This window comes from Lissotriton vulgaris, chromosome 8, assembly GCF_964263255.1.
Source record: "Lissotriton vulgaris chromosome 8, aLisVul1.2, whole genome shotgun sequence".
NCBI lineage: Eukaryota > Metazoa > Chordata > Amphibia > Caudata > Salamandridae > Lissotriton > Lissotriton vulgaris.
In genome coordinates, this window is record NC_141696.1 from 1,180,409,384 (window position 1) to 1,180,424,542 (window position 15,159).

The following is a 15,159-nucleotide window of genomic DNA, read 5'->3' on the forward strand; positions in this document are numbered from 1 at the left end:
AGCGGTGACAGAATCCTTTGATCCTCCCCAATTTTTCACTGAATACTTCAGGAAAAGCTGTTTCCAACTTCCACCCTGAACTGCCCACACAGATTTATATTCTTCCTTAAGCAATATTTGCTCAGGATTTTTTGACCGAGATACATCAATGCGACCGGCAGAGATCAACAACCCAGCAACTGCCAGGTACACCCCCAACATTCTCATTCCACCTGAGCAATGGTTGCCAGGGTGGCTCACGCACCCACATTCTAATTACAAAATCCAACAGTCAGCCCTCTTCAGCCATTGCTCGTATAACGGTATTGCACATTTTGTATCAGCTCAAAGGAGTACTGTGCAGCTATACACATTGAAATAGTGCTTATACATTGTTGAAAAAAGAAGCTTGTCTATCACCTGTCATATTGAGAGGCTCCTTGCTTCAGCAGCCGAAGGACCTTCTGCAAGAGATGCTGCAGAATGGAGTGAGTGGCCTTCTGTTCACACTCCAACTATTGCATGGTTCTGAGTTTGCCAGGCATCTGGTAGCCAACTATCCCACCTGCTGACTTTAGAGACATTTGTATCATTGACAGCAAGTATTGCTTACTTTCTGCTGCTTATCCTTGTCGCTAAAAGTTGTGTTGGAGTTGGAGGGTAGGGGTTTCACATAGTGTGAAGCCCCCTGGTAGGAAGTGAGTTATTTTGTCATGTTAGGCCCACAGGTTACCATCACATCCTATTTGGGATCCATTCTCAACATCCTGTAATTCTGAGCAAATCACTTAATCTCCCTGTGCCTAACAAAAAGGAATGTGTCTTTCTATAACGAAACTGGTGCTCATGTAAAGCGCTCTTATACTTGATGTCTCGGGTCTAGTTCGCGCTATATAAAACTCTAGCTGTAATCAAGCCACAAGCTACATCACACAGAGATACCAGCTTTCCATTCATCATCACATTATCACAACATCCACTCTCCACATTTTACAGCATGCTCCTTTCCAGCAATGCATACACAGACACTTCATGTCAGTACACCATACACTTACCTTACATACAGAACAAACCAAACATGCCATGGGATTACAGACATCTAATAATGATCTGAGGTCCTGCACTCTTTCTGATGACTTCAGAATAACATGAAGTAACAACCTGTGGCACTGTCTCTGTGTGCAACTGGCAGCAATATGGAGAAAAGAGCAGATAAAAAATCATTATTTAAGGAAAATTGGGCAGTGGTGTCTTTCTTGAGTATGTGACATATAGGTATAAAATGGATTTTGTTGCATTAGCAAATGTGTCATTTTTGTTGGTGTGTTCAAATTGAATGTTGCAGTATAACTGAGTGATGGTGCGAATATGGCTATTTACTGGTGATTAGTGAATGATGGTAGAAATCTCAATGTTCTCTAATGAATACTGAGATATGGTGCAAATCTGAACAATTGTTTGGCTTAATGAGTGATGGTGAAAACCTGACCCGCTACTCCATATCTCTGAATGTAAGCCTGAAAAGAGGTCAACATCAATGATTCATGGTCAAAATCTGAACATGCACCCAGAACTACTAAGTGATTGGGCAAAGGAACACATCTAAACATGCAAAGAGAATGTTAGTAATGGTACAAATATGAGTATGTATTAAAGATTATTGAGTGATGGGAAAAATCTAAACAACAATATTAGTCACAGTTCCTTGACATATGGTGGGCATACTTGGCACATTGATACCCACTGCACTGTACTGCTTGCATTAAAGCAACAGGCATAATTCTTAACATATTATAGGCACTCTTGGGACAGCATCATTTTCATAATTCTTTACATATATATATTGTGGATTTTTTTTGCATGACTGTACACAGCCCCTGTGTAAAATTTGCACTGCAATGATATTGATAATTTTCTATATTTTTATAACACTATAGCTGCTGCTCTTAAAAGCCTCAAACGGTAAGAATGGTTTAATGTGCCTTTTCTCACTCACTAATCCATTCAAGCACTCACAAATTCATCAAGCCAAAATTTAAGTGCATTTACATATTCCACCATCAATGAATTCACTCACCTTATACAGAATGATGCATTCATTCTCTTATTTATCCTTCAATGCATTTCCATATTCATGCAAACGCTGGCTCATTATCAAATTCTCCCACTCACCCACACAATCACATTTGAAATATCCAGGCCTTTTGGCTTCATAGTGGTTATTTACTTTTTCAGTACATTATTACCATGAAATTGCACTCTGGTCATGATAGGTATTAGTGCAAAAATGGGCACAAAACCATGTTGCTGTAACGCTTGCAGTGCAGCTTAGGTCTAAATGATCCCAGTAGTGCCACTGTGTTTCTTCATGGTTTATTTTTTGGGTGATATAGGGAAAGATGACTGAAGAGATAAATGAGCAAGGAAGATAGATGCATCTAAAAATATAAATGTTCTCCTTGCAAATACCATTTCTTACAAACAAATTTCTTTCACATGTACAGGGACTTCGTCCATCCACTGCTGATCATCACAATAACCACTTCCCCCAGCAAGAAATGAAGCAAGAGCAGCCAATGGATCAACAACAGCAACCAATCATGAAGAATGGAGATAAGGAACAGGTGAAATAAACACAAACAGAATTCTGCCTTCATTAATAATACTTCTCGAAATTGTTGTGAAATTCTTGTTATTTTTAAATGTGGGAGAGGACCTCCGTTTCTTTCATGGTCTTATGTTTCTTATAGAAGACCACCAAATAACAATATATCTGTGTGACCGTTTCAAAGTAAAGGTTGTAAATGAAAGTTTCTGAGAGCTTGATCGTAATACCATGAAAAATTGTGATTTGAGGAATTGAATGTCGGTATATCTTTGTCTTCAAGGAACTTTCTCAGCGTATCTGGCAGTCATTCGGTATTTTGTGGTGTAGAAAAGTGTTTTAATGATAAAAAAAGGATAGCATGTAGATCTTCATATCATTCTCCAGATCACTTTTCCAGATAACTCCATTTGCATTACCTTTCAAACTGTGTAAATTGATATATATATATATATATATATATATATATATATGTAAGCTCCAGGATGTGTCCATCAGTTTGGTTAGCACTCGACCAACAGCAGCAGAGAGTCGGACTCTCTTTAAGGTACAGGCGGTTGCCGCTTGAATCACTCCGTGCAGGTGTGCCTGACGCGTTTCGAAAGCTCCTCAGCTTTCTCTTCAGAGGCTTTCACGGAGATTCGCGCTCCCAATTTCAACAATGCACGCCCTCCAATGGGAAGATGATGTTGGCTGAGCATTGTGGGAGCGGTAGTTCTTAAAGATGCAGATATGGACTCAGGCAGGGGGGTCCGTCTTGAATCCCTGCTGTTACCCCACATATTCGAAGAGGTGTCTTCTCCTCGTGTGGTCCCCTTTCTTTCGGGGAGGTGCACAACCCCGCGGCAGGACGGCCGCGTAAATATGTAAGCTCCAGGATGTGTCCATCAGTTTGGTTAGCACTCGACCAACAGCAGCAGAGAGTCGGACTCTCTTTAAGGTACAGGCGGTTGCCGCTTGAATCACTCCGTGCAGGTGTGCCTGACGCGTTTCGAAAGCTCCTCAGCTTTCTCTTCAGAGGCTTTCACGGAGATTCGCGCTCCCAATTTCAACAATGCACGCCCTCCAATGGGAAGATGATGTTGGCTGAGCATTGTGGGAGCGGTAGTTCTTAAAGATGCAGATATGGACTCAGGCAGGGGGGTCCGTCTTGAATCCCTGCTGTTACCCCACATATTCGAAGAGGTGTCTTCTCCTCGTGTGGTCCCCTTTCTTTCGGGGAGGTGCACAACCCCGCGGCAGGACGGCCGCGTAAATATGTAAGCTCCAGGATGTGTCCATCAGTTTGGTTAGCACTCGACCAACAGCAGCAGAGAGTCGGACTCTCTTTAAGGTACAGGCGGTTGCCGCTTGAATCACTCCGTGCAGGTGTGCCTGACGCGTTTCGAAAGCTCCTCAGCTTTCTCTTCAGAGGCTTTCACGGAGATTCGCGCTCCCAATTTCAACAATGCACGCCCTCCAATGGGAAGATGATGTTGGCTGAGCATTGTGGGAGCGGTAGTTCTTAAAGATGCAGATAGGGACTCAGGCAGGGGGGTCCGTCTTGAATCCCTGCTGTTACCCCACATATTCGAAGAGGTGTCTTCTCCTCGTGTGGTCCCCTTTCTTTCGGGGAGGTGCACAACCCCGCGGCAGGACGGCCGCGTAAATATGTAAGCTCCAGGATGTGTCCATCAGTTTGGTTAGCACTCGACCAACAGCAGCAGAGAGTCGGACTCTCTTTAAGGTACAGGCGGTTGCCGCTTGAATCACTCCGTGCAGGTGTGCCTGACGCGTTTCGAAAGCTCCTCAGCTTTCTCTTCAGAGGCTTTCACGGAGATTCGCGCTCCCAATTTCAACAATGCACACCCTCCAATGGGAAGATGATGTTGGCTGAGCATTGTGGGAGCGGTAGTTCTTAAAGATGCAGATATGGACTCAGGCAGGGGGGTCCGTCTTGAATCCCTGCTGTTACCCCACATATTCGAAGAGGTGTCTTCTCCTCGTGTGGTCCCCTTTCTTTCGGGGAGGTGCACAACCCCGCGGCAGGACGGCCGCGTAAATATGTAAGCTCCAGGATGTGTCCATCAGTTTGGTTAGCACTCGACCAACAGCAGCAGAGAGTCGGACTCTCTTTAAGGTACAGGCGGTTGCCGCTTGAATCACTCCGTGCAGGTGTGCCTGACGCGTTTCGAAAGCTCCTCAGCTTTCTCTTCAGAGGCTTTCACGGAGATTCGCGCTCCCAATTTCAACAATGCACGCCCTCCAATGGGAAGATGATGTTGGCTGAGCATTGTGGGAGCGGTAGTTCTTAAAGATGCAGATATGGACTCAGGCAGGGGGGTCCGTCTTGAATCCCTGCTGTTACCCCACATATTCGAAGAGGTGTCTTCTCCTCGTGTGGTCCCCTTTCTTTCGGGGAGGTGCACAACCCCGCGGCAGGACGGCCGCGTAAATATGTAAGCTCCAGGATGTGTCCATCAGTTTGGTTAGCACTCGACCAACAGCAGCAGAGAGTCGGACTCTCTTTAAGGTACAGGCGGTTGCCGCTTGAATCACTCCGTGCAGGTGTGCCTGACGCGTTTCGAAAGCTCCTCAGCTTTCTCTTCAGAGGCTTTCACGGAGATTCGCGCTCCCAATTTCAACAATGCACGCCCTCCAATGGGAAGATGATGTTGGCTGAGCATTGTGGGAGCGGTAGTTCTTAAAGATGCAGATATGGACTCAGGCAGGGGGGTCCGTCTTGAATCCCTGCTGTTACCCCACATATTCGAAGAGGTGTCTTCTCCTCGTGTGGTCCCCTTTCTTTCGGGGAGGTGCACAACCCCGCGGCAGGACGGCCGCGTAAATATGTAAGCTCCAGGATGTGTCCATCAGTTTGGTTAGCACTCGACCAACAGCAGCAGAGAGTCGGACTCTCTTTAAGGTACAGGCGGTTGCCGCTTGAATCACTCCGTGCAGGTGTGCCTGACGCGCTTCGAAAGCTCCTCAGCTTTCTCTTCAGAGGCTTTCACGGAGATTCGCGCTCCCAATTTCAACAATGCACGCCCTCCAATGGGAAGATGATGTTGGCTGAGCATTGTGGGAGCGGTAGTTCTTAAAGATGCAGATATGGACTCAGGCAGGGGGGTCCGTCTTGAATCCCTGCTGTTACCCCACATATTCGAAGAGGTGTCTTCTCCTCGTGTGGTCCCCTTTCTTTCGGGGAGGTGCACAACCCCGCGGCAGGACGGCCGCGTAAATATGTAAGCTCCAGGATGTGTCCATCAGTTTGGTTAGCACTCGACCAACAGCAGCAGAGAGTCGGACTCTCTTTAAGGTACAGGCGGTTGCCGCTTGAATCACTCCGTGCAGGTGTGCCTGACGCGTTTCGAAAGCTCCTCAGCTTTCTCTTCAGAGGCTTTCACGGAGATTCGCGCTCCCAATTTCAACAATGCACGCCCTCCAATGGGAAGATGATGTTGGCTGAGCATTGTGGGAGCGGTGCTGTGCACCTCCCCGAAAGAAAGGGGACCACACGAGGAGAAGACACCTCTTCGAATATGTGGGGTAACAGCAGGGATTCAAGACGGACCCCCCTGCCTGAGTCCATATCTGCATCTTTAAGAACTACCGCTCCCACAATGCTCAGCCAACATCATCTTCCCATTGGAGGGCGTGCATTGTTGAAATTGGGAGCGCGAATCTCCGTGAAAGCCTCTGAAGAGAAAGCTGAGGAGCTTTCGAAACGCGTCAGGCACACCTGCACGGAGTGATTCAAGCGGCAACCGCCTGTACCTTAAAGAGAGTCCGACTCTCTGCTGCTGTTGGTCGAGTGCTAACCAAACTGATGGACACATCCTGGAGCTTACATATTTACGCGGCCGTCCTGCCGCGGGGTTGTGCACCTCCCCGAAAGAAAGGGGACCACACGAGGAGAAGACACCTCTTCGAATATGTGGGGTAACAGCAGGGATTCAAGACGGACCCCCCTGCCTGAGTCCATATCTGCATCTTTAAGAACTACCGCTCCCACAATGCTCAGCCAACATCATCTTCCCATTGGAGGGCGTGCATTGTTGAAATTGGGAGCGCGAATCTCCGTGAAAGCCTCTGAAGAGAAAGCTGAGGAGCTTTCGAAACGCGTCAGGCACACCTGCACGGAGTGATTCAAGCGGCAACCGCCTGTACCTTAAAGAGAGTCCGACTCTCTGCTGCTGTTGGTCGAGTGCTAACCAAACTGATGGACACATCCTGGAGCTTACATATTTACGCGGCCGTCCTGCCGCGGGGTTGTGCACCTCCCCGAAAGAAAGGGGACCACACGAGGAGAAGACACCTCTTCGAATATGTGGGGTAACAGCAGGGATTCAAGACGGACCCCCCTGCCTGAGTCCATATCTGCATCTTTAAGAACTACCGCTCCCACAATGCTCAGCCAACATCATCTTCCCATTGGAGGGCGTGCATTGTTGAAATTGGGAGCGCGAATCTCCGTGAAAGCCTCTGAAGAGAAAGCTGAGGAGCTTTCGAAACGCGTCAGGCACACCTGCACGGAGTGATTCAAGCGGCAACCGCCTGTACCTTAAAGAGAGTCCGACTCTCTGCTGCTGTTGGTCGAGTGCTAACCAAACTGATGGACACATCCTGGAGCTTACATATTTACGCGGCCGTCCTGCCGCGGGGTTGTGCACCTCCCCGAAAGAAAGGGGACCACACGAGGAGAAGACACCTCTTCGAATATGTGGGGTAACAGCAGGGATTCAAGACGGACCCCCCTGCCTGAGTCCATATCTGCATCTTTAAGAACTACCGCTCCCACAATGCTCAGCCAACATCATCTTCCCATTGGAGGGCGTGCATTGTTGAAATTGGGAGCGCGAATCTCCGTGAAAGCCTCTGAAGAGAAAGCTGAGGAGCTTTCGAAACGCGTCAGGCACACCTGCACGGAGTGATTCAAGCGGCAACCGCCTGTACCTTAAAGAGAGTCCGACTCTCTGCTGCTGTTGGTCGAGTGCTAACCAAACTGATGGACACATCCTGGAGCTTACATATTTACGCGGCCGTCCTGCCGCGGGGTTGTGCACCTCCCCGAAAGAAAGGGGACCACACGAGGAGAAGACACCTCTTCGAATATGTGGGGTAACAGCAGGGATTCAAGACGGACCCCCCTGCCTGAGTCCATATCTGCATCTTTAAGAACTACCGCTCCCACAATGCTCAGCCAACATCATCTTCCCATTGGAGGGCGTGCATTGTTGAAATTGGGAGCGCGAATCTCCGTGAAAGCCTCTGAAGAGAAAGCTGAGGAGCTTTCGAAACGCGTCAGGCACACCTGCACGGAGTGATTCAAGCGGCAACCGCCTGTACCTTAAAGAGAGTCCGACTCTCTGCTGCTGTTGGTCGAGTGCTAACCAAACTGATGGACACATCCTGGAGCTTACATATTTACGCGGCCGTCCTGCCGCGGGGTTGTGCACCTCCCCGAAAGAAAGGGGACCACACGAGGAGAAGACACCTCTTCGAATATGTGGGGTAACAGCAGGGATTCAAGACGGACCCCCCTGCCTGAGTCCATATCTGCATCTTTAAGAACTACCGCTCCCACAATGCTCAGCCAACATCATCTTCCCATTGGAGGGCGTGCATTGTTGAAATTGGGAGCGCGAATCTCCGTGAAAGCCTCTGAAGAGAAAGCTGAGGAGCTTTCGAAACGCGTCAGGCACACCTGCACGGAGTGATTCAAGCGGCAACCGCCTGTACCTTAAAGAGAGTCCGACTCTCTGCTGCTGTTGGTCGAGTGCTAACCAAACTGATGGACACATCCTGGAGCTTACATATTTACGCGGCCGTCCTGCCGCGGGGTTGTGCACCTCCCCGAAAGAAAGGGGACCACACGAGGAGAAGACACCTCTTCGAATATGTGGGGTAACAGCAGGGATTCAAGACGGACCCCCCTGCCTGAGTCCATATCTGCATCTTTAAGAACTACCGCTCCCACAATGCTCAGCCAACATCATCTTCCCATTGGAGGGCGTGCATTGTTGAAATTGGGAGCGCGAATCTCCGTGAAAGCCTCTGAAGAGAAAGCTGAGGAGCTTTCGAAACGCGTCAGGCACACCTGCACGGAGTGATTCAAGCGGCAACCGCCTGTACCTTAAAGAGAGTCCGACTCTCTGCTGCTGTTGGTCGAGTGCTAACCAAACTGATGGACACATCCTGGAGCTTACATATTTACGCGGCCGTCCTGCCGCGGGGTTGTGCACCTCCCCGAAAGAAAGGGGACCACACGAGGAGAAGACACCTCTTCGAATATGTGGGGTAACAGCAGGGATTCAAGACGGACCCCCCTGCCTGAGTCCATATCTGCATCTTTAAGAACTACCGCTCCCACAATGCTCAGCCAACATCATCTTCCCATTGGAGGGCGTGCATTGTTGAAATTGGGAGCGTGAATCTCCGTGAAAGCCTCTGAAGAGAAAGCTGAGGAGCTTTTGAAACGCGTCAGGCACACCTGCACGGAGTGATTCAAGCGGCAACCGCCTGTACCTTAAAGAGAGTCCGACTCTCTGCTGCTGTTGGTCGAGTGCTAACCAAACTGATGGACACATCCTGGAGCTTACATATTTACGCGGCCGTCCTGCCGCGGGGTTGTGCACCTCCCCGAAAGAAAGGGGACCACACGAGGAGAAGACACCTCTTCGAATATGTGGGGTAACAGCAGGGATTCAAGACGGACCCCCCTGCCTGAGTCCATATCTGCATCTTTAAGAACTACCGCTCCCACAATGCTCAGCCAACATCATCTTCCCATTGGAGGGCGTGCATTGTTGAAATTGGGAGCGCGAATCTCCGTGAAAGCCTCTGAAGAGAAAGCTGAGGAGCTTTCGAAACGCGTCAGGCACACCTGCACGGAGTGATTCAAGCGGCAACCGCCTGTACCTTAAAGAGAGTCCGACTCTCTGCTGCTGTTGGTCGAGTGCTAACCAAACTGATGGACACATCCTGGAGCTTACATATTTACGTGGCCGTCCTGCCGCGGGGTTGTGCACCTCCCCGAAAGAAAGGGGACCACACGAGGAGAAGACACCTCTTCGAATATGTGGGGTAACAGCAGGGATTCAAGACGGACCCCCCTGCCTGAGTCCATATCTGCATCTTTAAGAACTACCGCTCCCACAATGCTCAGCCAACATCATCTTCCCATTGGAGGGCGTGCATTGTTGAAATTGGGAGCGCGAATCTCCGTGAAAGCCTCTGAAGAGAAAGCTGAGGAGCTTTCGAAACGCGTCAGGCACACCTGCACGGAGTGATTCAAGCGGCAACCGCCTGTACCTTAAAGAGAGTCCGACTCTCTGCTGCTGTTGGTCGAGTGCTAACCAAACTGATGGACACATCCTGGAGCTTACATATTTACGCAGCCGTCCTGCCGCGGGGTTGTGCACCTCCCCGAAAGAAAGGGGACCACACGAGGAGAAGACACCTCTTCGAATATGTGGGGTAACAGCAGGGATTCAAGACGGACCCCCCTGCCTGAGTCCATATCTGCATCTTTAAGAACTACCGCTCCCACAATGCTCAGCCAACATCATCTTCCCATTGGAGGGCGTGCATTGTTGAAATTGGGAGCGCGAATCTCCGTGAAAGCCTCTGAAGAGAAAGCTGAGGAGCTTTCGAAACGCGTCAGGCACACCTGCACGGAGTGATTCAAGCGGCAACCGCCTGTACCTTAAAGAGAGTCCGACTCTCTGCTGCTGTTGGTCGAGTGCTAACCAAACTGATGGACACATCCTGGAGCTTACATATTTACGCGGCCGTCCTGCCGCGGGGTTGTGCACCTCCCCGAAAGAAAGGGGACCACACGAGGAGAAGACACCTCTTCGAATATGTGGGGTAACAGCAGGGATTCAAGACGGACCCCCCTGCCTGAGTCCATATCTGCATCTTTAAGAACTACCGCTCCCACAATGCTCAGCCAACATCATCTTCCCATTGGAGGGCGTGCATTGTTGAAATTGGGAGCGCGAATCTCCGTGAAAGCCTCTGAAGAGAAAGCTGAGGAGCTTTCGAAACGCGTCAGGCACACCTGCACGGAGTGATTCAAGCGGCAACCGCCTGTACCTTAAAGAGAGTCCGACTCTCTGCTGCTGTTGGTCGAGTGCTAACCAAACTGATGGACACATCCTGGAGCTTACATATATATATATATATATATATATATATATATATATATATATATATATATATATATATATATATATATATATATATATATATATATATATATATATATATATATATATATATATATATATATATATATATGTCTCCTAAGAGGTTAATTAGGGATTGATGTAATATTCCTTCCGGGTATGGGTATTCTCCCAATTGCTACTATCAGTCATTATCCAGCATCATTCTGCCATTACTTAGGAAGTTGACTACGGTAGCAGGGAAATGTTCAGAATCGTATTATGCAAAATAGAGCTTGGGGCCGATATACAAAGCCATTTTGTGGTTGCAAAGTCTCAGATTTCCAAAAATCATAGGGTTTGAGACAGCAAAATAAAAAAGTCTAATTATTATCCACTAAACCTATTTTGCGATTCGGTAATAGGTTCCTGAATCACAAAATGGATTTAGAAACTCATAACGAATGTGACCAATCTTTTTGTAATCTGAAACTTATTTTGTGAACTGACATATGTACTAGTAGGTTCGTATACGAAATAAGGATTTTGATATAGTCACAATCTGACTTACCTAATTAATATTTATTAGGTAGGTCGCAAATTCCAATTGTAACATTCACAAAACTTGGATGTCTGTGACTTTTAATGGTATTCTGATGGCAAACCATTTATACATATGACACTGATTCCCAGTTAGGAAGAAAGGTACTCTCACACCATGCAAATTCAAAACTGCAAATCAGTAATCATCAGCAAACCTGTTTTGGGGATCGGTAAAAGTTTACCTACTCCTGCAACGGGTTTACTACATAAGAAGTACCTCTTTTGCAGATGCAAACACTCCTATTTTGCAAAAATGGTTAGCACACCTGTCACAAAGTCACTGTTTGTGAAAGAAAACATTATAACTTGTGAGAGAGTCCTGTTTGAGTATTGTGATTGGTTGCCAATTTTAATGGGAAGAGCATGATAGAAAAATATGGTGCAGTATAATTACAAGATGGTTGCAAAATACAAATTCAAGGTGTTCCAAATGAGCTTTCAGAACCCTAAAAAATGTTTAGTACTCTTCAGACGGCATAGGACTTAGATTGCACAGGGTGGCTGTAGAGGATAAAGTGCTAACTGGATTGAATTGTAAACCCAATTAATAACTTGGAAGCCTTTCTCAATAGTAGTGCAGGCCAATCAGTGACAAAGAAGCTTATGCCTATTAGGCTTATGCATATTCCCCTGCAAGAGTACAGTCTGAGTTCAGTACCCGAGACCTCAGCCTGCTATTTTTTATTGTGAATATGTCGTTACCATGCTTGCCTTTCCAATGAAAATGTAAATAATTCCTAGGTAAGTGTATAAATATATATGCAACATTAATTGTGGGTAAAGGTTACAGTGCCCGGTGCTTAACTCTCAGGACACTAGTACCTACCAGTGTGCTAAGTATAATACATAAAAAACACAATACTGAGATAAGTAACAGTTTCAGACTAAAGAATTTCTTGTGATGAATTCTTTATTCATTCACATCATTAATTTCTTATGGAGCCAACACATGTTTTGCGCACACTGTGCTTCTTCAGGGTTTATGCGAACACCTTATTCTCTTTGTGTGATTTCCCTATGTGTAGTTTGTTCCCCAAGTTGCTTAATATAAGGTCTTCAATCTCTATATTGTTACTTGTTTTACATGTGCATAGATTAATAATGTATCTTCCTGTGCGTACCCCCAATTCTGTAATTTTATGATTATCTCGACAATGTATGGCGGTAGGGTACATAGCATCACAATTCTTAATTGCCCGTTAATGTTCCATTCATCTGACTTTCAATTTCCCCACTGTAGAGCCTATATACATCCTACCACATATACATGTAATTGCATATTTGCAAACTACAGGTGTTGTAATTTATAAAGGAAGCAATATAATACTGTACTCGCTCATTACTGTCTGTAAATGTTCTTGTTTAGTCTGTTACATACTCACAACAGACGCATCTACTGCATGTGTGTGAGCCTTTAGGAAGCATGTTAAGCTATATGTGTTCCGCTCCCACACCTTTTTTGCTATCTTCATAGAGCGCAGTATCACTCAGACTTAGAAGTGTTCTCAGAGTGGGCGCTTTCCTATATACCACCACCGGTTTTGATGGTAAAATATCTTTTATATCTGGATCAAGCCTTACTATGTCCCAGTGCTTCTTTAAAGTCTTATCGACTCTCTTATTGCCCTCGCTATATGTTTCTTTCTTAAGTTGTTCTGTACTCGCTATTATGCTTTATTGATGATTTCCAAATCATAGCCTCGTCTCCCGAATCTTTCTGAGGTGCCTCCTGCTACTCCTTAGATTCACTACAATTATGTTTTGCACACACAAATTCCCCAAATGGGATATTATCTATCTCCTTTTTCAAATGTCCTGAATCTGTGTGAAGAATCGGATAAACCGATGTGGACAATCTGAGACAATTGGGGAAAAGAAAAACTACATTTAACAGCAAATGGTGCACATGCTCTTTTACCTTCAGGGAACAAAGTAAAATGATGACCCAGAAGCAGTATCAACACCACTCGCATAAACCATGTCAACAATTTTAACATCTTATGCGCTTTTTGAAAATACAGTATGCATTTATTGTGCTGAGTGATACTTTCTTTGTTGTTATGATAATTGTCACCTGTCTTTACTAAGAATAGACGTAGAATGTAAAATCTTAAAATATCCCAAGATTGTTAACATAATTTTAAAGTTTGCTAAGTGAAAGATATCCTACATGGGAGTACATTGTGTTACACGTCGTGCGGACAAGACAGAGGTGATTACAGTCACAGAGCAGCACGGCACATGACCCCTGTTGGCTGGCCATCACACTTGGTGACATCCCTACTCTGATTCCCAATTTTTAAAAATACCTCTGTGTTAAATTTGACTTGGACCTCATTATGAGGTCTCTGGTCAATTCAGTGACATCACCCCTTTTCTATTATGTTAATAAACTGCAGCGTAATTTGATTTTAATTATTGTAAAAACTGCTTGACCCAAAGTACTGCTGAGCAGCCTCCAAGTGACTCAAAAGTGGCAGCAGAATGACTTCGGGAGACTTTAGGTTCAGCCATGGCATTCCACTGTTACGTCTACTCCCCTTGATGCCTTATGAGGCTCGGATATTCATGAAAGTATTGTGCCCGGCATACAGGTGTCTACGTGATCTGGCTCAGTTGTTTCAAAGTTACATTAGAAAATACTGTTCAGCACATAAATTACGCTTTCCAGACCTTGATCTGCTGGAGCATCATTTTCGTTGACTGTAATTTGGGGGTGTTCTTTTTGGTCCTTGTACTATCACTCAGGAGCACACTGCCTCTTAAATGTGAAAAGAATGTAAGCACTTCTATCGTTTCCCAAAGCAACTTCAAAATTGCTGTTCACTAAATAATAATCAAAGTAGCAGAATACCAGAGCATGTTTGCCTCTCATAGTGTTAAGAACTCCTCTGGGTGTACACGCGCTGTAAAGAAATCTCGATTTGCGATAATAAATTATAACGTGTAGAATGCATCTGTAAATTATGTCTGCTGCACTGTTTTTTGAGAAACAGGAATGTGTATCATTTTTTTACTACATTTTGTTTCATTATCTTACAGGAATACCTGAGAAAATTAAATCAAATTCGCCAGCAGTATCACAACGAAGTGAAAGAAAATAAAATGAAAGCGGGTGCGCCAAAGGTTAGTGTTGATGTGCCCATCCAGGTGAGTTACTTTCTGTTTGATATGTACATGCCACGTTCTTTCAAGTGACCTCATGTTTTGTCAATTGACAGACTTGGGAAATATAGCTGTATCTCACCTTGAATAACATAAAGACAGATAATCTTACTTTTGGTTCTTTTGCTTTACACCTGTGTGGAAGAAGGGGTACACAAACCTGCAATACAAGGTTAAACAAACCCGTACTATGGACAAACACAGCCTGGTACATAATTGCTGGCTGTGTCAATAGTGTGGCTGCAAACTGACACTATTTTAGTTTCAGTATTCTGCATTAAGGTGTCCATGCCTGTTGTGTTATTGTTCACTTGTCTTGCTACATAATTGACAATATCACCAGACTTCTTCTCCTAGATTTTCCTCTTGTGCTATGTTTTTTATTACGTGTACTCTACACATTTTCTTTTTTCCCCCTAAAGTTTTGTGACTTTCAGTCATGAGTTTTGCACATTCACTAACCCTTTGGCAGCTATGAATGCCAAAACTCGCTCTGGGATCTGAGGCATATTGTATACCATGAGTATTTTCCTTCTCTTTAAATAACTTTACCCAATAAACAAGTATAGTAAGTGTTTCCAAGAGTACATGTCAAATAACGTTCAGTTAATTGGTCACTCTGGCGTCGAGTCACAAAAACATTTATGAATATGGGAA

General features: G+C 45.6%; 1 protein-coding gene across 1 annotated transcript in view; it reads left to right on the forward strand.

Annotated features, from left to right (window-relative positions):
• Window positions 1-15,159, forward strand: part of LOC147698460 (serine/threonine-protein kinase Nek5-like) — a 1,208,702-nt gene that overhangs the window by 10,553 nt on the left and 1,182,990 nt on the right. The window contains exons 2-3 of the mRNA XM_086936245.1: window positions 2,484-2,603; window positions 14,380-14,463. Of these exons, the coding sequence (XP_086792371.1) occupies window positions 2,484-2,603; window positions 14,380-14,463 (204 nt within the window). The remainder of the gene's footprint in view (window positions 1-2,483; window positions 2,604-14,379; window positions 14,464-15,159) is intronic.